General features: G+C 38.0%; 1 protein-coding gene across 2 annotated transcripts in view; it reads right to left on the minus strand.

Annotated features, from left to right (window-relative positions):
* ACOT12 (acyl-CoA thioesterase 12) overlaps positions 1–26278 on the minus strand; it is a 61462-nt gene that overhangs the window by 9184 nt on the left and 26000 nt on the right. For both annotated transcript variants that reach the window (XM_037801542.1, XM_037801543.1), the window contains 3 exons: positions 3149–3305; positions 1542–1661; positions 527–677 (listed from right to left, as the gene is read on the minus strand). In XM_037801542.1, coding sequence (XP_037657470.1) covers positions 527–677; positions 1542–1661; positions 3149–3305 — 428 coding nt within the window. The remainder of the gene's footprint in view (positions 1–526; positions 678–1541; positions 1662–3148; positions 3306–26278) is intronic.

Consider the following 26278-nt stretch of genomic DNA (forward strand, 5'->3'; position numbering starts at 1 on the left):
AATCAGAGACACCTGGGCTGAACCTTTAACAGGGCAGCTGCATGGATAAAAGCGCAACCATTATCCCTATTTCCTTTTTTAAAATGTGGCAATAGTTACCATTTTCTGTCCCAAGAATTACGTATATATCTTACTATAGAGTTTTGTAGAAAAGGTGAAAGATGACAATCAAGCAATTACAGGATGAGGAAAGGAAAGTTCAGATGAATGTGGAGTAGCATAGAGAACTGGATGTCAAGAAAAGGGAGTCGGAAATGGGCACAGAAGATGACATGCCACCAACAGCCTCATAAGGCCGAGGAGGGGTGAGGCCTTCAGGGCCTCCTTCATTAATTTGGAAGGGGAAAAGAAAAAAACCATTTTACTTTGTGTTGCAGAAAAGAAAAACAACAACAGGGAAATAGCCAGATAGAGGTTGTTGCTGATACAAGGAGGTTCTGGGTCTCTGGAAGAGCTTGGTACCCACAGCTTTCCCCAGAACAGCTGGTCTGATTCTCAAGACTTGCGTGGCATGGTGGTAACTGACCTTTGAAGAGGGTTTGATCCTGGGCAACGTGATGAGCTCTTCCTTACTGTTAACAGCATTATAAATGAGGAAAGCACTGTTGATGTGCCTGCCTCGGCCTTCAGACCACTCCTGACAGTCAAACGCCTCCACGCGCACGCCAACTTCAACACTGTGGGAGGGTGGCAGGGCGATGGGCAAAGAGAACGTGGCATCACAAGGCCTCCCATGCCCACTGCCACCAATCACCGTGGAGCAATGAAAAGACTGAAGCTGTTCTTCATCTCCAGCAAATCTATGCTACTTTTAAAATACATTTCATGAGGCCCATGGATCTGTTTGTACAAGCCCCTAGGAGGAGCATTTCCACTTTGCTTTCCCACTCAAAGGTAGGAAAAAGGCAACTTGGGGCTTTATGTATATTCATGAACATCTTTTGGTCTTGGAGGTTGTGTGTTAAATTGTGCCAAAGACAAATTTTCTTCCCTAAAAACAATTGTTTTGTAACAAAAAGTAATCAAACACTAAAATTTGACAGAAACCAAAGATTCTGTCTTTTACACTTAGAAAAACCACTAAATTAAATCTTTTCATTGTGTTATAAGAATGATAAAAATAAATAGAAGTGGTTTTCATTTCATGGTGGTAAATGACAAGCCCATTGTGAGCTGGCTGACTATGTAGTCACTGGGACACTTGGAAGTGAAAGGAGGAGTTAATGACAGGATGACTGGTACAAACTGGGACCATCCTGGGCAAACCAGCACATATATTTGAGTCATTATGAGACAAAAACCAGCCCATTGCAATTTACCCAGCAGTGAGGAGGCCCCAAGCAGAACAGGGGGGTTAAATTTGTGTCTACAGCTTTTGAAAATTGAGTGCAGTTTTCAAAAAAAGAAAAGACATTAGAAGGGAGTAGGTTACTTTAAAGTAGTCCTCTATACTCAACCCTAGGTTGAAGTAAGAATAAAAATTATTTATGTGCAAATTTGAATTTGTTTATTGCAGCCTAAAAGCACTAGACATGCTTTACCAGGTCTGAAATGTATTGTTGACAGTAGCACTGAAGACAAGGCGATCCCCAACTGTTGATGGTCCCCGGAACTTAAACATATCCACAGACTTCAGAACGGGGTGTGCTTGACAGAGGCGGCTGATGAAACAAAGGCAAGGAGAGAGAGAAGAAATCTATCACTCCCCCCAAATATTTTCATCAACTCCTTATTCACCTAATGGATGCAACAACAAGTCCTCAACCTGTTTTCTAAATAAACACCTCTTTTAATTCAAGAGTGAAATAAATAACTGGATCAGGTGGTTGAAAGTGGTTCTGTACACTGTCTGTAAATATTCTGGGAAATGACCATCTCCCCAAGTAGTGGGGTATTTACCAAGATGCTGACTCCTTTACTTTTCTCTTGTGTTGATGGTCCTACTCTTGCCTTGTTCTCTCTGAAAGTCCTTCCAAAAAACAAACAAACCAATTCCTGTTGTTTTAATTTGAGGGCTACATTAATCCTGATGGCTCATGCAGGAAGGACTGTTCCAAGTTGGAGTGGGTTCAAGTGAGGGTAACTGCCAGCTGGTGCCAGTCACACTATTTCCTTAGTTTTACAGTTACTTGAATTCACCCAAGTATCAAAAGACTAATTTTTTTCTACAGAAAAATCTTCTGGATTTCTCCAGAAATCCACACTTCACAATGTGTGTGTACACATGCATGTGTGTGACATTTTGAAATAAAGAATATTTAATCTAAGAAAATTACTTCCATAATTTTCTACATTTCAGATTCCTACTATAGTCATTCAATTACTCCAAAAGAACTTCAGTAACACTGAAGCACCATTGATGTGCCTGCCTCGGCCTTCGGACCACTCCGAAGATTAAGAATGACAATCTCATTCAAACAGGCTGCCTTATTTGTGCATAATTCACATGAAGTATAAGTACAGGTTTCTAACTATAATCATAACTATAGATACATTAGCATAAAATTCTTTTAATTGGGGGAAAATAAAGCCTTAATTTTCAGTGGTTACAAAAATGGTCAAAAGGGCACTGATCGAATGTATTTTTAGAGTACCCAACATTCCTTAAAGTTGCCCAATTACCTACATGATTCCATTAAGAATAAAATAACCTTTTTGAAATTGTGGAGAGTTTAAAAGTATTCTTCCAAGTACTCCCCTCTTTGTCCTCTTATTTTTCAGTTAAGCCTTTGGACAAAACAACTCTAACCAGCATTTTCAAAGGTCAGATCTCATTGTAAGTTGCCTTTAAAAAGGTTTGTTACTAGATTGACTTATTTTTAGGTGCAAAGGCTGTCTTCACTTTCTATTCTGCATCTTGTCATAAGCTATCATTACAACGAGTTTCAGTGTCACAAGATCAACATCATCATTCAGAATAAAGTATTAGAACTGTCATTTCATTTTTATTTTTCAACCAAGAACTTAAACATTCACCTTCAAAGAAAAGGACAGATAAATCCTAAAGTGAACAGGTAGATGATTTACAGTTTTCTCAATTTGATAAAAGACAACATTTTCCCTGGTCCTTCCCTTGTCGTTTTGACTAGTCCTTTCTATCCTCTCCCCACTTCCCCATATCACATGCCAAAGGTCAAAACCCAAGAACCTTGCAGAAATAGTAGCCACTGTCTCCATCCAAGCCATAATCTGGCCACCAAATGTATTTCCTTGATGGTTTGCGTGAGGTGGGAGGACAAGTTCAATGCTCTGAACAGAGGTGACTCCGGGGGAAATGGTTCCTTCCTCTTCATCACAAATGGTATCTGAAAGATGGATGTAAATGTTAACAGTGGTGGTGTTGACCACAAGTCCTGGGGCTATGGCTTTTCCTGCCCAGTAACACACTCAAATCACTGGATCTTTCAGAAAGATTAAATTATTTCAAAAGATTTAGAACTTAGTGTGACTTCCATGTGAATGGTGGATGTTTACAGTGAATTGGGTGAAGATAACAGATCAGACAGGGCCTTTTAGAGATTATATTTCAATGTATACAACAAGTCAACCAAAATTTTGATTAAAAGAGTGGTTAGTTGTAGACGTGAGCAGTTTGGGGTGGGGAGGGTCAGATCACAGTGGGAAGTGCAGGAAGAAACTTTTGGTGGTGACAGATAACGGTTATTTTGACTGTGGCGATGGTTTCACAGGTGTTTACATATGTCAAAAGTTATATTGTTCACTATAAATATGGGCCACTTATTGTATGCCCATTATAACTCAATATAGTTGTTAAAAAGACAAGAATTTGAGCAATAAAGGGCCATAGACGCTGAGCAGCTGGAACACATTTGCTGTAGTATAAACTTCAGAATGGGAATATGGCCTTCACTGGAAACTATTCTGTAATGAATGCAGTTATAATCAGAAAATACACTATACATTGTGCTTCTCAGTGTCCTTCTGCTTCATTTGAATCATATCTGCTTCATTTACTGACAAATTAGTTTTTAGTCACAACAATGGAGAAATCATTTACTCTGGCTGCAGAAACGGAAAATGTATTCAGCTATGCTTTCTGCATCATCAAGTGAATCACAAGCTAGGCTTAAATCTCATGTGCTGTTGTCACGGAAGTGAGGGAAGGATTTACAAATCAGGGGGGCATCCAGGTTGTACTAGCAGAGGCAAAGCTGCGCTAGCCATTGTGAGAGCATGGGTATGTCCAGCTGTTGGTGACCGAGAACTGGACTATCCTTGGCACAGTCATCAATAGGAGAGTAAAGAAGTGAAGCTACAGATACCCTTTCATTCCATTTACTAATGGAATACTTAGACTTATAATTAATTGATGGTCTTTTTCCTTTTATTTTCTTCCCTTCCTTCCATTGATCATTTCAGTCCCCTGATTAGAACAGGTCAGTAGCTTCCCATTGTTCCAGAACAAAATCCCAAATCCTTCTCACTGTGTACAAGCTCTTTCTTCCTTCTCTGACCTGGGCCTACCTCTCCAGCTCCATTTAGTCCGATTGTCACTAATACCCTCCACTTCCACTCCCACCTCCACCCCCACTCACCACCACAACCGTCTTCCTCTCTGCTAATCACTCACTCCCTTTGCTCTAGCCACACTATCCTTTTTTCAAGTTCCTCTAACTCAGTATTGTCTTCTACATCAGTATATTCTACATCAGAGCATGCTGTTCCCTCTGTCAGTAGTTATTCTCCTGGCGTCCACCCCTCCCCTTTCCCTTTAACTGCTATTCTCTCTTGGCTCATATCAATCATCACTTCTTCAGAGAAGTCTGCCCTCATGTCCATAGCTAATTCAAGCTATTATACATTCTCATCAGTACCTTTCTTTTGCAGCTAGTTTTATAGTCTTTGGTCTAGTGATCTTTGTCTGACCCACTAGATCCTGAAAATGAGTGTTCAAGAAATATATTTTCTCATTAATTTTTTCCTTTTCTTTTTTTGTTGTCCTTTTATTTATTGATTGATTGATTTACTAATTAGCTTTTCAATCTTGTTGAATTCTACTTTTTTGGGCAAATTCTATTCTCTTTTTTAGGGATTTTTTTTAAGTGAATAAACAAACTTGATTTATTTCACACTCATATTCATTATTCTTGACAAAATGCTTATTAATATCTTTGCTGCCATTTAAAGAAAAAAAATTGTAAGGTTCTGCATCATTTTTTTTTTTACAATTTCTAATGGTAGAGTCCTTCCACAAAAAGTTAATCTTTGTTATTCTAAATGAATTTTTTAAATTCTCCGCTACCAAAGATGGAACAATACCCTGTAATAAGTATTATACTTGCAACAGCATTATAAGAGTACTCATCAGTGCCATGTGCTATGCTCCTTCATGTGTATTATCTCATTACAGCTCTAGGAGTTAAGCATTATTATCCCCAATATACTGGAGAGGAAACTGAAATTCAGAAAAGTGAATTACTTCTGCAAGCTTCTGCAGCTGAAAGACTCTGGAACAAGGACTGTATTAGAAGTCTATCTGATTGTACATCCCACGTCTTTTCATTATGATAACTTTAAGGCAAATTCAACCAAAATATATCAAAGCCTAAAAATGAACTTAGGTGCTTCTATCTAGCCAATACAAAGGTACAGAAATTCAGTAAGCCTTTGTTTTCTAATCTGTAAAACAGAGATAACATGACCTGCCCTGTGATGTCACAGAGCTGGTAAGTGACAGCCAGGACTTGAAAACATTTTTTTTAAACTCAAGTTTAGTGCTGTTTATGTGATACAATTGTATAATAACATACATATAAAATGTTATGTACTTGAAAACTATATATAAGCTTATATTATGTGTCCATGTACATATATTATGCCATTTAAGCAGAAATGTGGAGGACATATTATGGGTACATAAATTCATATATATATATGAACTCAAATATAAGGAAACCCATAAATAAGAAGATCCCCCCCCCAAAAAGTTTTCTGGTCAGTTATTTGGGATGGAAGTAAAATAGCCAAATATCAGTTTATAATATGCATTAAGTTATCCAAACATATTTAAATCACAAGTTACATAAATATAACACACTTCATAAAACAATTTTTTTAAACTCTGAATTCATCTCAGATATCAATTAGTGTTTTGCCAACATTAGATCCAGTTTTCAACTCCCCTTAGAGTTTTACAGGGCATGTAATCTCATACTCATTTAAGTTGTTTGAGACCCAGCACTTTTCGATTCTGCTTATGAGATCGCTGGACATTTTATGTGCCATTTTGACAGTACATTGTTCATGAGCCCTTTAGATTTATATTCGTGATCTCCACAATGGAACAATTATTGCGTTGATTTAAAAACTAATTAATATGACATATACATTCAAAAGAGGCTATGTAACATACACAAACAGCTTAAAGAAGAGTAATAATATGAACAGTTTACTCATCATCCACCTTACGAATCTGTTGTACTAGTATTTTTGAATCCTTCTATATTCTCTTGTCAGATGCATCCTACTCCCTCCCTATCAAAACTCTGCAAAGTAACCACTATATTGAATTTTGGGATACTCATCCTCTTGCTTTTTGGCTTTTCTGTTTTATCTTGTGCCTATTTCAGTTGTTATATTTTCTAAGGAATTTGTCTGTCATCTAAATTTGCTGGCATAAAGTTGTCCATAATATTTTATTATTAACCTTTTGATGTCTGTAGGATCTGTAGTGATAACTCCTCTTTCATTCCTAATATTGGTGATCTGTCCTGTCTCCTTTTTCCTTGATCAGTCTAGCCAGAGATCTGTAAATTTTGTTGATCTTTTCAGAGGATCACCTTTTGGCTATCTTAATTCTCTGAATGGCTTGTGTATTTTCTATGTCTTTGGTTTCTCCTCTATTTTCTTTCTTATTGGGTTTAACTTTTTCATAGATCTTAGATTTTAGATCTTTCCTCTTTTCTAATATACAAATTTAAGCTATATATTTTTTCTCTAATGATTGATTTAGCTGCCTCCCACAAATCTTGATGTTAAATTTTCTTTATCATTCAGTAAAAAAATACTTCTTAATTTCCTTTGTGATTTCTTCTTTAATCCATAGATTATTTAGAACTGTGCTTTCAATTTCCAAATGCTTGGGGTTTTCCTAGACATCACATTGTTATTAATATCTAATTTAATTTCCATTGTGGTAAGAGAATACACTCTGAATGATTTCAGTTCTTTTAAACTTATTGAGAGCTATTTTATGGCCCAGGATATGGTTTCTCTTGATAAAAGCCCCAGGTGCACTTGAACAGAATGTGTATCCTCCTTTGATTGCGTGTAAGGTTCTATCTCTATTAATTAGGTTGAGGTGGTTAAAAGTGTTCAGATCTTCAATCTTTGCTTATTTGCCTATTTTTTTGTCTAGTTGTTCTATCAATTGCTAAGGGAGAGGTGTTAACAATCATACTTGAATTGTGAATTGTCTCCCTTTAATTCTATCAATTTTTATTTCATGTATTTTGAAGTACTATTAGACTCATATACACTCTTGAGTGTTATATTTTACCACCAAATTGACACTTTTATCATTATGAAATATTCCTCTTTATCACTGATAATATTCCTGGTATTGAAGTCTAATTTATCTGATATTAATACTGACACTCTAGCCTTCTATGTATATTGTTTGTATGGTATCTCTTTTATTCACTCATTTACTTTCAACTCAGATGCATCTTTATATTTCAAGTGCATTTAACTACAGACAGCACAGAGTTGAGTCTTGCTTTTTGTAAAGAAAAAATCTATTCTGATAATCTCTGCCTTTTACTGGTTTAGTCCATTCACTTTTAACATAATTATTAACACGGATTTAGGCATACTCTTTTACTATTTGTTATCTGTTTGTCCCTTTTTTTTTTTTTTTTTTTTTGCTGCTGTCTTCTTCCTTTCTTTCCTTTCAGTCATATTTTTTTTTATTTGAAATTTTTTAAGATTTCTATTCTAATTTATCCACTGGCTTTTAAGCTACATCACTTCATATTAACTCTAATTGTTGCCTTAGGGGTTACAATACATATATTTAATTTTTCACTGTCTACATAGAGTAAATATTTTATCCCTTCATATAAAATGTAGAAATCTTACAACCATATAGGATTAGTTATCCTCCACTCAACTGTATGCTACAGTTGTCATATGTATTACATCTCTGTATGTTAACCTCACAAGAAAATGTTATCACAGTCATATGAATTATAAATTAAGAGGAAAAACATTTTCTACATTTACTCAAATTTTATCATTTCCTTCCTGAATACGTGAATTTCCATCTGGTATCATTTACCTTCCACCTGAAGAGTTTCCTTCAACATTTCTTGTAGTGCAGGTCTGCAGAGACAAATTCTCTTAGTTTTCTTTTATCTGAAAATGTTCACCTTCATTCTTGAAGGATATTTTCTAGGTTGGCAGGTTTTTTCCCCTTCATTACATTGAAAGATGTCGTTCCAACTGTTTTCAGGACCCCCTTGTTGACAAGAAATCACCAGACTTTCAAATCATTGTTCTCCTGTCTGCAATGTGTCATTTTACTTTAGCTACTTTCAAGATTTTCTCTTTATTTTTTATTTTCCTAAGTTTGACTCTGATATGCATAAGCATGGTCTTCTTAAATTATATTCTACTAAGATTCTTGAATCTGTAAATGTATGTCTTTCACCAAATATGGGAAGTTTTCAGCAATTATTTCTCTAAGTTTTTTGCCCCACATTCTTTCTTCTAGTCTTTTAGGGCTCCAATTACACATATGTTAGATCTTTTGATATTGTCCCACAATTTCTTCATTCCCTGTGTATTTCTTTCTATAATTTTTTTCCTTGAGATTGTGCAATTTCTATGATTACAGGTCAAGTTCACAGACTCATTCCTCCATCCATCTCTATCATGCTGTTAAGTGCATTTGGTGATTTTTGTATGGAACTCTTAGGCAGAACTCCCCACCCCCAACACACTCACAACCCACCTGTAGCATATATTCCAAGAAGCTCCCACACCCACAATGAATGTGGCTGTTTGCATGGAGCCCACCCTTAGTGGATGTGACGGTTTGAGCAAGAACACAAAATTTCCATAACATAATAACCTCCTTACTTAAACTCCTTTGATCAAGTTTTGGTCTTTTTTCTTCCTGCTCAAAAAACCTAACACTAACTTTATGACATATTTTATTTACTGTATTTTTCAATTGTAGAATTTCCATTAGATTCCTTTTATATTATATTTTTTATTTTTATTTCTCTGCTAAGTTTCCCTATCCATTCATTAGGAGCATACTTTCTTCCTCCTTAAGTATAATTATAATAGTTGCTTTAAAATTCTTGTCTGCTAATTCCAGGATTTGAGTCATCTTGGGGTTAGTCTCACTAATTATACTTCCTCTTGAGAATGGGTCACATTTTCCTATTTCTTCATATGTAGAGCAATTTTGGATTGTATTATGGACAATAATACAACAAAAACTTTGGCTAAATTATGCTATGGAGACTCTGGATTCAATTACGCATCTCTGAAAATTGTTTATGGTCTTGTTTTAGCAAACAATTAACTTTGACTTACTCAAAAGGCAAACATTGTCTCTGGGATGGCATTGCAAATCTCAGGTCACTTTTTTTAGGCTTAGCTGGACTTCTTGGAGTCTGTCCCCACAGATGTATGTTTCCAAGTTCAGCCAGAGATTTGGAAAGTTTATACACAGAATTTGGGTCTCTTCTTCTCTGGTGCTCTCCTTCCAGGAATACCCCTACCATTTACAAGCACTTGTGTTGACCTGAATTCTGTCATCTGCTTCTCTGGGTCAGAAGACCCCAGGTTTTTGTTTGTTTGTTTATCAATGTCAGCCACTCCATGCAGTGCCAGCTGAGGTCTACCCAGAGGCTGAAAGCATAACAACATGAAAATCACCATGTGACTTTTTTCTTCCAAGTGTTGTCTCTTCTCCAGAATACTCCTGCTTTTATTCACTCTCCAGTACTTTCAGTTAGCTGTTTTTTTAATATTTTGTCCAGACCTTGTAGTTGTTATCTGCAAATGGGTTGAGTCAGTAAAATTTTACTGGTCACATTGAAAGGTGAATTCCTTGCATTTTTTTTTTAAACGGCTTTATCCCATATGCATATAGATTGCCATAAATAATATACTGGATAGTTTTGCCTATTTTTGAAATTTATTTAAATGAACTCAAACTTTATGAATTCTTCAATGTCTAGTCTCTTGTTTCAACTGTATTTCTGAAATTCAGTGGTTTGTTTATTCACGTTTATTGCTATACAGTTTTTCCATTTAGGAATTTGCCAAAATTTATTTCTCCATTCTACTCTTGTACTGTATGCACTAGGATAGGTATTTATTGTTGCCAGTTTAGGTCCACTACAAACAAAGCTTTCATGAACATTTCTGTCTATATTTTTATTGTACATATGAGAGATATTCTCTAGGAGGTAACTCTAGGAGTGAACCTGCAAGGCAGTAGGATATATGGTTCTTCAACTTTACTTGGTAACACTGAAATATTTTTCAAAATGGTTGTATTGACTTACACTCCTGCTTGCTGTTAATCAGAATTCCCAATGCTTCCAATTTTTGCCTAAACAGTATTGTCTAATGCCTCAGTTTTTCCAATCTCATAGGTGTGAATTAGAGTCTCACAGTGGTTAAAGTTTGTATGTTCATGTTTAATAGTGAAGTCCAGTATCTTTTCATATGTATATTAGGAATTCTTGTTTAATGAATATTTTCATTAAACCTCTTTAATGAAATGTTTCTTTATATCATTAACTTCCAGTATTGTTTCTCTCCCATTTTCTTTATCCTCTCCTCTTGGAACTTTGATTAGATGCATGTTAGATTGCCTTACTCTATTCTCTATGTCTCCTAACCTCTCTGTCATATTTCCCATTTCTTTGCCTATCCAGCTGCATTCTAAGTATCTCCAGATCTATATTCCAGTTCAATGTCTTATCTTCTGTTTAGTCAATTCATTGAGATTTTAATTTTAATTATTATACATTTTCTTTCTCTAGAAATTATCTTTGGTGCTTTGTAAAACCTTTGAGGTCATTTTTTTGTCATTGTTCCTGCATCAAACTTTTGATTCTTTTTTATTTCTTAAGCCATATTAATATCCTTATTTCATAATCTTCATATGGAAAATCTAATATCTGCAGTCTTTGTTGGCCTTGTTATGTTGTCTTGTGCTTCTTCTAACTCTCGGTGTCTTATTTATTTTTGTCTTTTAAAATTTGACTATGAGCTCATATTCCTTGGGTTTTTATCTTTGGGAATTCTTTGAGAGCTGGATTTCAAGTACATTTCTCCAAAGAGGATTTGCATTCGCTGCTACAAATCACTTGGGGGTACTACAAACACAATTATACCCTAAATTTCACTTTGTCTGTTACAGTCCAAACAGGCAATGTGAATTCTGACTCTAAAGTTTCATAAGCATGTGCTACGTGTGATTGGATTCTAAAATGGAAACTTTTTTTTTTTATTTTAACTCCAACTAGAGCTAGGGCTGAGGCCAGAAAGCATCCCTAACAGGTCTCTCTAAGGGAGGTGTTTTTTCTAGTTGACTCAAGGACAATGACTTCTTTTGGGGATTGCAGTTCCATGTAAGGTTCTGATCCAACCTCCACCTGACATGGGCCCCTTGCTTTATTTCCTGAGCCCATGAAGGCCTATTAAAACACAAGCTTTGGTATTTCTGGGAAGATGGCAGCATAGAAAGAAGTGGAAGACTTAGTCTCCCCCAGAACAATTCATAAATGAACAAAAAAACAGTAAATAACCTGGAATAACAGCAGGGAGACAAACGTGACTGTACACTCAACACCCACCGACATGAATTGGGAGGAATGCCCGAGATCACACCATAAAATCTGTAAGTAAAACTGCGGACTCGTGCTGAGAGCCGAGAACCTAGAGCCGAGAGCCCCTCCCTCATGGAAGCCGCGCCGTGCACCTTCTCAGCCCAGCTCCAAGTGAGGTTTTAATATTAGCTGCTCAATACAGACAGCAAATCCTCAACAAGCAGACAGAGGCTTTTGGTGACAACTGACCTTCGGAGAATCGCAGGATAGGGAGCCCAGAGGATCAGGTGCTATATCTGGCTGATGGGTGAACCTGTGAGATTTTCTGTCTCTCGCTCTCTCTCTGTGGAGAAAACCTCAGCTGTTCTCAGCCCACAAGGCGTTGCAGTAAAGACAGCCTCACACATTCAGCATTCTGAAACAAGCTGAGAGCCCCGGGGCGCGGCCCAGTGGCCCGGGGCTTCCCTTGGGGGACGGCGCACACTGATGATGTAGCATGGCATTTTTCTCGGCTGAGGGAGGATCGCGGCAGGGAGGGGGGATCCGCTTGGAGAGCCCGGGGACGCTGCGCCAAGTCCAGTGGTTTGTGGGACACCGAGAAAAACTGCCCTCCCTCCCTGGCCACCCGTGCATGCGCCCCACATCCAGGGCGGACAGCTCCAGTGGCACATCCAGGCTGAGTTCTCCAACTGAACACACGGGAATCATTTCCCCACACTCCGTGGAAAAAAGGTTCAGAACTGACCTGAGGGATGTAGGTGACTCACAGAAGCCGTCTGCTGGTTAGTTAGAGAAAGTGTACGTCACCAAACTGTGTCTCTGAAAAATTAGATCGATATCCTTTTTTTTTTTTTGATACAATTTGAAAGAACTCTATCAAGCAAAACAAATGCCAAGAGGCCAAAAACAACAGAAAATCTTAATGCATATGATAAAACCAGATGATATGGAGAATCCAGCTCCAAACACACAAATCAAGATTTCGGAGGAAACGTTATACCTCGCAAAATTAATTAAAGAACTACAATCAAAGAACGAAAACATGGCAAAGGATTTAAACAACATCAAGAGGACCATGGCTGTGCCGGTTTGAATGTATTATGTCCCCCAGAAAAAGCCATATTCTTTGATGCAATCTTGTGGGGCAGACATAATAGTGGGGATTAAGTTGGAACGTTTGGATTAGGTTGTTTGCATGGAGATGCACCCCACCCAACTGTAGATGATAACTGATGGGATATTTCCATGGAGGCATGGCCCCACCCATTCAGGGTGGGCCTTGATCAGTGGAGCCATATAAAAGTGCTGACTCAAAGAGACTGAACTGAGTGCAGCTGTGAGTGACGTTTTGTAGAGGAGCAAGCTTGCTAGAGAGGAATGTCCTGGGAGAAAGCCATTTTGAAACCAGAACTTTGGAACAGATGCCAGCCACGTACCTTCCCAGCTAACAGAGGTTTTCCGGACGCCATTTGCCATCCTCCAGTGAAGGTACCTGATTACTGATGTGTTACCTTGGACACTTTATGGCCTTAAGACTGTAACTGTATAGCCAAATAAACCCCCTTTTTATAAAAGCCAATCCATCTCTGGTGTTTTGCATTCCGCAGCATCAGCAAACTAGAACAATGGCCCAGGATATAAGTGCCATAAAGAAGACCCTAGAGGAGCATAAAGAAAACATTGCAAGAATAAATAAAAAAATAGAAGATCTTATGGAAATAAAAGAAACTGTTGGCCAAATTAAAAAGACTCTGGATATTCACAATACAAGACTAGAGGAAGCTGAACAACATCTCAGTGTCCTAGAAATCCACAGAACAGAAAATGAAAGAACAAAAGAAAGAATGGAGAAAAAAATTGAAAAAATCGCAGTAGATCTCAGGGATACGATAGATAAAATAAAACGCCCAAACTTAGGACTCATTGGTGTCCCAGAAGAGGAAGAGAAGGGTAAAGGTCTAGAATGAGTATTCAAAGAAATTGTTAGGGAAAACTTCCCCAACCTTCTACACAATATAAACACACAAAGCATAAATGCCCAGCAAACTCCAAATAGAATAAATCCAAATAGACCCACCCCAAGACATATTCTGATCAGACTGTCAAATACTGAAGAGAAGGAGCAAGTTCTGAAAGCAGCAAGAGAAAAGCAATTCACTGCACATGTGGCAGATGTGCAGTTCAGCTGCCTGCTGTTTTATTCTGGCTGTGTGTCACACTGTCCTGAGCATCTGCAGAGAATTCCATGATTTGAATGTGCCAATGTTGCATATGGAGGTAGACTTCTTAGCTTTTTCCATTTCAGTTTGCTACTCTATAATAAAAATGATATGTCTCGGAGGCGGGGCAAGATGGCAGACTGGTGAGCTGTATGTTTTAGTTACTCCTCCAGGAAAGTAGGTAAAGGGCCAGGAGCTGCGTGGACTGGACACCACAGAGCGGTCTGTCTTTGGGCATACTTCATACAACACTCATGAAAACGTGGAACTGCTGAGATCAGCGAAATCTGTAAGTTTTTGCGGCCAGGGGACCCGCGCCCCTCCCTGCCAGGCTCTGTCCCGGGGGAGGAGGGGCTGTCAGCTCCAGGAAGGAGAAGGGAGAATTGCAGTGGCTGCTCTTATCGGAAACTCATTCTACTGATTCAAACTCCAACCATAGATAGACTGAGGCCAGACACCAGAGACTCTGAGAGCAGCCAGCCCAGCAGAGAGGAGACGGGCATAGAAGGAAAACAACACGAGAAGCTCCAAAGTAAAAGCAGAGGATTTTTGGAGTTCTGGTGAACACAGAAAGGGGAAGGGCGGAGATCAGGCCTTGAGGCGCATATGCAAATCCCGAAGCAAGGCTGATCTCTCTGCCCTGGGCACCTTTCCTTAATGGCCCTGGTTGCTTTGTCTATTAGCATTTCAATAACCCATTAGATCTCTGAGGAGGGCCGTTTTTTTTTTTTTTTTTAAATCCTTTTTGCTTTTTCTAAAACAATTACTCTAAGAAGCTCAATACAGAAAGCTTCAAAGAATTGAAATTTGGGCAAGTCAAGTCAAGAGCAGAACTAAGAGAGCTCTGAGACAAAAGGCAATAATCCAGTGGCTGAGAAAATTCACTAAACAACACAACTTCCCAAGAAAAGGGGGGTGTCCGCTCACAGCCACCATCCTGGTGGACAGGAAACACTCCTGCCCATCGCCAGCCCCATAGCCCAGAGCTGCCCCAGACAACCCAGTGTGACGGAAGTGCTTCAAATAACAGGCACACACCACAAAACTGGGCGTGGACATTAGCCTTCCCTGCAACCTCAGCTGAATGTCCCAGAGCTGGGAAGGGGGAGCAGTGTGAATTAACAGAGCCCCATTCAGCCATCATTTGAGCAGACTGGGAGCCTCCCAACACAGCCCAGCAGCCCAGAACTGCCCTGGGGGGACGGCACTCACCTGTGACATAGCACAGTCATCCCTCAACAGAGGACCCGGGGTGCACAGCCTGGAAGAGGGGCCCACTTGCAAGTCTCAGGAGCCATACGCCAATACCAAAGACTTGTGGGTCAGTGGCAGAGACAAACTGTGGCAGGACTGAACTGAAGGATTAGACTATTGCAGTAGCTTTAAAACTCTAGGATCATCAGGGAGATTTGATTGTTAGGGCCACCCCCCCTCCCCGACTGCCCAGAAACACGCCCCACATACAGGGCAGGCAACACCAACTACACACGCAAGCTTGGGACACCAATTGGGCCCCACAAGACTCACTCCCCCACTCACCAAAAAGGCTAAGCAGGGGAGATCTGGCTTGTGGAGAACAGGTGGCTCGTGGACGCCACCTGCTGGTTAGTTAGAGAAAGTGTACTCCACGAAGCTGTAGATCTGATAAATTAGAGATAAGGACTTCAACTGGTCTACAAACCCTAAAAGAACCCTATCAAGGTCAGCAAATGCCACGAGGCCAAAAACAACAGAAAATTATAAAGCATATGAAAAAACCAGACGATATGGATAACCCAAGCCCAAGCACCCAAATCAAAAGACCAGAAGAGACACACCTAGAGCAGCTACTCAAAGAACTAAAGATGAACAATGAGACCCTAGTACGGGATATGAAGGAAATCAAGAAGACCCTAGAAGAGCATAAAGAAGACATTGCAAGACTAAATAAAAAAATGGATGATCTTATGGAAATTAAAGAAACTGTTGACCAAATTAAAAAGATTCTGGACACTCATAGTACAAGACTAGAGGAAGTTGAACAACGAATCAGTGACCTGGAAGATGACAGAATGGAAAATGAAAGCATAAAAGAAAGAATGGGGAAAAAAATTGAAAAACTCGAAATGGACCTCAGGGATATGATAGATAATATGAAACGTCCAAATATAAGACTCATTGGTGTCCCAGAAGGGGAAGAAAAGGGTAAAGGTCTAGGAAGAGTATTCAAAGAAATTGTTGGGGAAAACTTCCCAAATCTTCTAAACAACATAAATACACAAATCATAAATGCTCAGCGAACTCCAAATAGAATAAATCCAAAAAAACCCACTCCGAGACATATACTGATCACACTGTCAAACATAGAAGAGAAGGAGCAAGTTCTGAAAGCAGCAAGAGAAAAGCAATTCACCACATACAAAGGAAACAGCATAAGACTAAGTAGTGACTACTCAGCAGCCACCATGGAGGCGAGAAGGCAGTGGCACGATATATTTAAAATTCTGAGAGAGAGGAATTTCCAGCCAAGAATACTTTATCCAGCAAAGCTCTCCTTCAAATTTGAGGGAGAGCTTAAATTTTTCACAGACAAAGAAATGCTGAGAGAATTTGCTAACAAGAGACCTGCCCTACTGGAGATACTAAAGGGAGCCCTACAGACAGAGAAACAAAGACAGGACAGAGAGACTTGGAGAAAGGTTCAGTACTAAAGAGATTCGGTATGGGTACAATAAAGGATATTAATAGAGAGAGGGAAAAATATGGCAAACATAATCCAAAGGATAAGATGGCCGATTCAAGAAATGCCTTCACGGTTTTAACGTTGAATGTAAATGGATTAAACTCCCCAATTAAAAGATATAGATTCGCAGAATGGATCAAAAAAAATGAACCATCAATATGTTGCATACAAGAGACTCATCTTAGACACAGGGACACAAAGAAATTGAAAGTGAAAGGATGGAAAAAAATATTTCATGCAAGCTACAGCCAAAAGAAAGCAGGTGTAGCAATATTAATCTCAGATAAAATAGACTTCAAATGCAGGGATGTTTTGAGAGACAAAGAAGGCCACTACATACTAATAAAAGGGGCAATTCAGCAAGAAGAAATAACAATCGTAAATGTCTATGCACCCAATCAAGGTGCCACAAAATACATGAGAGAAACATTGGCAAAACTAAAGGAAGCAATTGATGTTTCCACAATAATTGTGGGAGACTTCAACACATCACTCTCTCCTATAGATAGATCAACCAGACAGAAGACCAATAAGGAAATTGAAAACCTAAACAATCTGATAAATGAATTAGATTTAACAGACATCTACAGGACATTACATCCCAAATCACCAGGATACACATACTTTTCTAGTGCTCACGGAACTTTCTCCAGAATAGATCATATGCTGGGACATAAAACAAGCCTCAATAAATTTAAAAAGATTGAAATTATTCAAAGCACATTCTCTGACCACAATGGAATACAATTAGAAGTCAATAACCATCAGAGACTTAGAAAATTCACAAATACCTGGAGGTTAAACAACACACTCCTAAACAATCAGTGGGTTAAAGAAGAAATAGCAAGAGAAATTGCTAAATATATAGAGACGAATGAAAATGAGAACACAACATACCAAAACCTATGGGATGCAGCAAAAGCAGTGCTAAGGGGGAAATTTATAGCACTAAACGCATATATTAAAAAGGAAGAAAGAGCCAAAATCAAAGAACTAATGGATCAACTGAAGAAGCTAGAAAATGAACAGCAAACCAATCCTAAACCAAGTAGAAGAAAAGAAATAACAAGGATTAAAGCAGAAATAAATGACATAGAGAACAAAAAAACAATAGAAAGGATAAATATCACCAAAAGTTGGTTCTTTGAGAAGATCAACAAGATTGACAAGCCCCTAGCTAGACTGACAAAATCAAAAAGAGAGAAGACCCATATAAACAAAATAATGAATGAAAAAGGTGACATAACTGCAGATCCTGAAGAAATTAAAAAAATTATAAGAGGATATTATGAACAACTGTATGGCAACAAACTGGATAATGTAGAAGAAATGGACAATTTCCTGGAAACATATGAACAACCTAGACTGACCAGAGAAGAAATAGAAGACCTCAACCAACCCATCACAAGCAAAGAGATCCAATCAGTCATCAAAAATCTTCCCACAAATAAATGCCCAGGGCCAGATGGCTTCACAGGGGAATTCTACCAAACTTTCCAGAAAGAACTGACACCAATCTTACTCAAACTCTTTCAAAACATTGAAAAAAATGGAACACTACCTAACTCATTTTATGAAGCTAACATCAATCTAATACCAAAACCAGGCAAAGATGCTACAAAAAAGGAAAACTACCGGCCAATCTCCCTAATGAATATAGATGCAAAAATCCTCAACAAAATACTTGCAAATCGAATCCAAAGACACATTAAAAAAATCATACACCATGACCAAGTGGGGTTCATTCCAGGCATGCAAGGATGGTTCAACATCAGAAAAACAATCAATGTATTACAACACATTAAAAACTCGAAAGGGAAAAATCAATTGATCATCTCAATAGATGCTGAAAAAGCATTTGACAAAATCCAACATCCCTTTTTGATAAAAACACTTCAAAAGGTAGGAATTGAAGGAAACTTCCTCAACATGATAAAGAGCATATATGAAAAACCCACAGCCAGCATAGTACTCAATGGTGAGAGACTGAAAGCCTTCCCTCTAAGATCAGGAACAAGACAAGGATGCCCGCTGTCACCACTGTTATTCAACATTGTGCTGGAAGTGCTAGCCAGGGCAATCCGGCAAGACAAAGAAATAAAAGGCATCCAAATTGGAAAAGAAGAAGTAAAACTGTCATTGTTTGCAGATGATATGATCTTATATCTAGAAAACCCTGAGAACTCAACGATACACCTACTAGAGCTAATAAACAAATTTAGCAAAGTAGCGGGATACAAGATTAATGCACATAAGTCAGTAATGTTTCTATATGCTAGAAATGAACAAACTGAAGAGACACTCAAGAAAAAGATACCATTTTCAATAGCAACTAAAAAAATCAAGTACCTAGGAATAAACTTAACCAAAGATGTAAAAGACCTATACAAAGAAAACTACATAACTCTACTAAAAGAAATAGAAGGGGACCTTAAAAGATGGAAAAATATTCCATGTTCATGGATAGGAAGGCTAAATGTCATTAAGATGTCAATTCTACCCAAACTCATCTACAGATTCAATGCAATCCCAATCAAAATTCCAACAACCTACTTTGCAGACTTGGAAAAGCTAGTTATCAAATTTATTTGGAAAGGGAAGATGCCTCGAATTGCTAAAGACACTCTAAAAAAGAAAAACAAAGTGGGAGGACTTACACTCCCTGACTTTGAAGCTTATTATAAAGCCACAGTTGCCAAAACAGCATGGTACTGGCACAAAGATAGACATATAGATCAATGGAATCGAATTGAGAATTCAGAGATAGACCCTCAGATCTATGGCCAACTGATCTTTGATAAGGCCCCCAAAGTCACCGAACTGAGCCATAATGGTCTTTTCAACAAATGGGGCTGGGAGAGTTGGATATCCATATCCAAAAGAATGAAAGAGGACCCCTACCTCACCCCCTACACAAAAATTAACTCAAAATGGACCAAAGATCTCAATATAAAAGAAAGTACCATAAAACTCCTAGAAGATAATGTAGGAAAACATCTTCAAGACCTTGTATTAGGAGGCCACTTCCTAGACTTTACACCCAAAGCACAAGCAACAAAAGAGAAAATAGATAAATGGGAACTCCTCAAGCTTAGAAGTTTCTGCACCTCAAAGGAATTTCTCAAAAAGGTAAAGAGGCAGCCAACTCAATGGGAAAAAATTTTTGGAAACCATGTATCTGACAAAAGACTGATATCTTGCATATACAAAGAAATCCTACAACTGAATGACAATAGTACAGACAGCCCAATTATAAAATGGGCAAAAGATATGAAAAGACAGTTCTCTGAAGAGGAAATACAAATGGCCAAGAAACACATGAAAAAATGTTCAGCTTCACTAGCTATTAGAGAGATGCAAATTAAGACCACAATGAGATACCATCTAACACCGGTTAGAATGGCTGCCATTAAACAAACAGGAAACTACAAATGCTGGAGGGGATGTGGAGAATTTGGAACTCTTATTCATTGTTGGTGGGACTGTATAATGGTTCAGCCACTCTGGAAGTCAGTCTGGCAGTTCCTTAGAAAACTAGATATAGAGCTACCATTCGATCCAGCGATTGCACTCCTCGGTATATACCCGGAAGATCGGAAAGCAGTGACACGAACAGATATCTGCACGCCAATGTTCATAGCAGCATTATTCACAATTGCCAAGAGATGGAAACAACCCAAATGTCCTTCAACAGATGAGTGGATAAATAAAATGTGGTATATACACACGATGGAATACTACGCGGCAGTAAGAAGGAACGATCTGGTGAAACATATGACAACATGGATGAACCTTGAAGACATAATGCTGAGCGAAATAAGCCAGGCACAAAAAGAGAAATATTATATGCTACCACTAATGTGAACTTTGAAAAATGTAAAACAAATGGTTTATAATGTAGAATGTAGGGGAACTAGCAGTAGAGAGCAATTAAGGAAGGGGGAACAATAATCCAAGAAGAACAGATAAGCTATTTAACGTTCTGGGGATGCCCAGAAATGACTATGGTCTGTTAATTTCTGATGGTTGTAGTAGGAACAAGTTCACTGAAATGTTGCTATATTATGTAACTTTCTTGGGGTAAAGTAGGAACATGTTGGAAGTTAAGCAGTTATCTTAGGTTAGTTGTCTTTTTCTTACTCCCTTGCTATGGTCTCTTTGAAATGCTCTTTTATTGTATGTTTGTTTTCTTTTTAACTTTTTTTTTCATACAGGTGATTTGAAAAAAGAAGGGAAAGTTAAAAAAAAAAAAAAAAAAAAAAAGAAAAAAGACAAACAAGGGAAAAAAAAAAAAAAGATGTAGTGCCCCCTTGAGGAGCCTGTGGAGAATGCAGGGGTATTCGCCTACCCCACCTCCATGGTTGCTAACATGACCACAGACATAGGGGACTGGTGGTTTGATGGGTTGAGCCCTCTACCATAAGTTTTACCCTTGGGAAGACGGTTGCTGCAAATGAGAGGCTAGGCCTCCCTGTATTTGTGCCTAAGAGTCTCCTCCTGAATGCCTCTTTGTTGCTCAGATGTGGCCCTCTCTCTCTGGCTAAGCCAACTTGAAAGGTGAAATCACTGCCCTCCCCCCTACGTGGGATCAGACACCCAGGGAAGTGAATCTCCCTGGCAACGTGGAATATGACTCCCAGGGAGGAATGTAGACCTGGCACCGTGGGACGGAGAACATCTTCTTGACCAAAAGGGGGATGTGAAAGGAAATGAAATAAGCTTCAGTGGCAGAGAGATTCCAAAAGGAGCCGAGAGGTCACTCTGGTGGGCACTCTTATGCACACTTTAGACAACCCTTTTTAGGTTCTAAAGAATTGGGGTAGCTGGTGGTGGATACCTGAAACTATCAAACTACAACCCAGAACCCATGAATCTCGAAGACAGTTGTATAAAAATGTAGCTTATGAGGGGTGACAATGGGATTGGGAAAGCCATAAGGACCAAACACCACTTTGTCTAGTTTATGGATGGATGTGTAGAAAAGTAGGGGAAGGAAACAAACAGACAAAGGTACCCAGTGTTCTTTTTTACTTCAATTGCTCTTTTTCACTCTAATTATTATTCTTGTTATTTTTGTGTGTGTGCTAATGAAGGTGTCAGGGATTGATTTAGGTGATGAATGTACAAATATGTAATGGTACTGTAAACAATCGAAAGTACAATTTGTTTTGTATGACTGCGTGGTATGTGAATATATCTCAATAAAATGATGATAAAAAAAAAAAAAAAAAAATGATATGTCTCAAAAAAAAAAAAAAAAAAAAGAAAAAAGAAAAGCAATTCACCACATACAAAGGAAACAATATAAGACTAAGTAGTGACTACTCAGTGGCCACTATGGAGGTGAGAAGGCAGTGGCATGACATTTAAAATTCTGAGAGAGAAAAATTTCCAGCCAAGAATACTTTATCCAGCAAAACTCTCCTTCAAATTTGAGGGAGAGCTTAAATTTTTCACAGACAAACAAATGCTGAGAGACTTTGCCAATAAAAGACCTGCCCTACTTCAGATTCTAAAGGAAGCCCTACCAACAGAGAGACAAAGAAAGGAGAAAAAGATATAGAGAATTTTAACAGACATATATAGTACCTTACATCCCAAATCACCAGGACACTCATTTTTCTCTAGTGATCACAGATCTTTCTCCAGAAGGGACCATAAGCTGGGACATAAAACAAGCCTCAAGAAATTAAAAAAAAAAAATTGAATATACTCAAAGCACATTCTCCAAACACAATGGAATACAAATAGAAGTCAATAATTTTTGAACTGTAACTCCACTATTTACTTCCTACATGATAAAAAATACACAAACTCTAAGGACAAATCAGTGCTTTTGAACTCAATGTAAAATATGTAATTTTAGACAACTATATAAAGCTGGGGGAATGAAGGAGTATAGGAACATAGTTTATGTGCCCTATTGAAGTGAAGGTGGTATCAAAGAAAAACAAGATTGATAGGGATTTAAGAAGTTAATTTTAAGCCCCACAGTAAACAAAGAAATTATCAGAGAATATAACCATAGAGATGAAAAGTAGAGTTTGGGTTAAGAGAAATGGGGGAAGGGGCAATGGGGAGTTAAGAAAGGAGTGTAGGGTTGCTGTCTGAGGTGAAGGGAAATTTCTAGTAATGGATGGTGGGAAAGAGCATAACATCATTCTAAATGTGATTAATCCCGCTAATGGAAAGCTAGGGAAGGGTGGAATGGGAAGATTTAGGCTGTATATATGTTTCCACAATTGAAAAAAGAAAAAAAAAAAAAGTCTAACTAGATGACAATTGAATGCTAAGGATGAACTTGGATGGGATTGGAGAGTGGAGGACAGGTGGCTCGAAGGGACACAGTTGAGACATAAGGAAAAGGAAATATAGAATGTAAGTTTTATATCATTGTTGAATCTCTTATACTTCTTAGCTTTGCTTAATGGAATTACATAAAAGAATGTTCTTGTTCACGGGAAGTACATACGTGAATTATAGTGTATGTTCAAGGATGTGTGCAGCTAACTCTCATATGTTCAGAAGACAGAGAAATATATGATGGATGATAGATAGGGAGGGAGGGAGGGAGGGAGGGAAAGAAAGTGATGTGACAGTATGTTAAAGTTGGTGGACTGAGCTATAGGGGGAGGGGGGTCAGGGTATGATGGAATTCTGTGTATGAGGCTAGCATTGTTTTTGCAACCATTCATGTAACTTTGAATTTATTTCAAAATTAAAAAAAAAAAAACAAGCTTAAACTTTTAGTTAAATCTGGTTAAACACTAGATGCAGATACCTAAGCGGTCCGGTCCTCCAGAGCAACTGTCTGCTCTAGTGCCTCCTTATACAGCTGCATTTGGGTTTTCTAACCATTTCCGGACTTTGAGGCTTCTTCTTATTTTTCTGCCCACTGAGGTGTGTTTGCAAAGATGTTTGTAGATATTTTATGCAGAGACTTTAGTTCTTTCCAGACACAGAGTCTACCATATTGCTGTAATCAGAATTGAACTGCTTCCTAAAGTGATCTTTTAAAGGCATATGAAATCTTACACTCCTTACCCCCCAAAATACTAATCTATTTTAAATCTATTTTATATATTTTATATATATTTAAATATATATTTTGTGTATGTATATATATTTCCTTTTTTTATAGACTTTGTTAGATGGTGGGTCTATAAGCATTCAAAATGAGTATTGCTTGAGATATTTCAAGCTAATATATCTTACCCACATGGTACTTTATTGTTAAAAATAAATTAATATATATTATATCTAAAATACATTCTTAAATGAAAAACGGAGTATAACTGAGGGAATACTGTGTTACCAGTATGTGCACACACACACACATGTATTATAGTGGTTGTCTCTGAGGATGGGAACTGGGCAACTAGGAGGCACAAATCGTAGGAAGTCTTACTTTTTAATTGCATGCCCTTTTATACATTTTAAATTTCTCATCCTGTGCATGTACTACAATTTAAAAATAATTTTGAGACAATTATAAAATAAAAAACTAATTGAAACAGTGCCTATGTAAGACTCAATATAAGTCAACTCCTTTCTGAGGTATAATACTAAAGGAAAAGCAACTCACTTCCTATTTGGGCATATATGGCACATATTGTGACATGTAGAGAGGTATGTACTAGGACAAGATACGTGGGCACAAACATCAGCTATGATATGTATGCAGAAATATACTGCGTTTGGTGACCTTGGTACAGAATTACGATGATTTGCAGGTAATTGCTGGCCAATGGGAAAAAATAAGGCTTTTCTTGGATGAGAGAGCAATTCATCCTGGCTTTGGTTAAGGATAGTAAACAGATTTGGACTTTCCATAGGCTTCCAGATAAGGGTAAAAGGTGACCAGTGATCAATTTCAGTACTTGTACTTTGGATGTTTTTAAAGTATTGTGTCATCATCTTACTAGGACAATTTTATATTCATTCATTCCACATTTTCAGGTCAGGAACTTTGACCTAAATTGAGATCATTGTAACCCTAGTTTTCTTTCTGCATATTCAGAAAAGATATCGCCAGAATAATGCTTATTAGATCTGATTCTTACTAAAAGGTAATGAAAATGCCTCAGATCTTAAGTCTTTCACCTCTATGCCATGCTTCCAAACAATGACATGATGGTGCAAGAATACATCCCAAAGAAGTCCTGCTTATAGGAAACCTAATAACATCTTCTCTTTCCTTCTGAAAGCATATGATCTGACTTCAGATTTCTAACTATTCTAAATATGCATTTCAATCATATGTTTTGAAAAAGATTCCAGTTTTTACATCTGATATTATAATCAATACAGAATCTTGGTTTTTCTCAAAACATGACTCAATAACAGAAGCATTCTAACTATCTTCCTCTACAATATATTGTCTAGTCCAAAACAAACTCCATCAGATACAAGGGGCAGCAGATAGACAAACCACACTCTATGGCAATTTTAAGGGTCTGGCTCTTACATTCTTTAAACAGAAATTGCTTTGAAGTTCTCACCGGTATCTCTGGTGGTGGAGAAGTTAGTAAAATTTCTAAAAAGATCAAATGAATGAAGCTAGATGAAAAGTTGTTTTGTGTGAAGAAATGTAGAATAATCCATTTTAGGGAAGAATAGGTGAAACAAATGATAAAAGTAGACTTTAATAAAATACGTCATTCTAAATTGAACCACACTTATAGATCTGCTCTGGCCAGCCTCCTAACAAACTGAAACTAAAGTCAACTAAATCTTTATATTTGAATGATTGTAGCAAGTGCCTATTATTTAATTAATTCAAAATGTCTCTAGTATTTCAAAGTACTTTTGGTATTGTGGAGACAGGTGTAGAAAATTGTCTTGCTGATTTTGTTTATTAGTTCAAATTATACAATATCAGTGTGAAATTGGAATGGTAAATAGCTTTACTAACCACCTTGATCTGTTTAAACTCACATTTTATCCTGGAAACTACAAAAAAGAAACAGAGGGTAACTGAGGCAGGCTAACCTGCCAAACATCTCTTGTGGGGCTGACAGAAATCTCTGCCCTTGCTAGAAAAGAAAAACTGTAATAAAATAGTCAAGCTGATGCTAGCAAGTCTGCTAATCTTCACCAGATAGCCACAGCCAACGTCCTGCTCTTGCAGGTTGCTGATTAATGAACTATGACCCTGCTTCAGACAACTCAGCGCCCCTCTCACAGCTCACCAGCTCACGTAGCTCATACCTCCCTCAAAATTCATGTCTCTCACCCCTCTCCATCCCCCCACATCCTCCCTTTGTCCCCAAAAGCCATATAAGCTGCCTCCCCAAGCCAGCCCTTTGAGCAGAGACCTACTTTTGGGACTGCTCTGTATGCATGCTACTTTAGCTCAGTAAACTTCTGTACTTTGGTTTTCAGAGTCTGTGCATTCTATTTTCAGTGTAACACCAGCAAAAGCAAATGCTACCACCCAGCTTCATCTGGCTCACATTACCATGAGTGAGGAGTGAAGGAGGCTTGAATCACACAGTCCCAGCAACCCTTCCCAAAAG

This window comes from Choloepus didactylus, chromosome 13 (assembly GCF_015220235.1).
Source record: "Choloepus didactylus isolate mChoDid1 chromosome 13, mChoDid1.pri, whole genome shotgun sequence".
In the NCBI taxonomy this organism is placed as follows: Eukaryota; Metazoa; Chordata; class Mammalia; order Pilosa; family Megalonychidae; genus Choloepus; species Choloepus didactylus.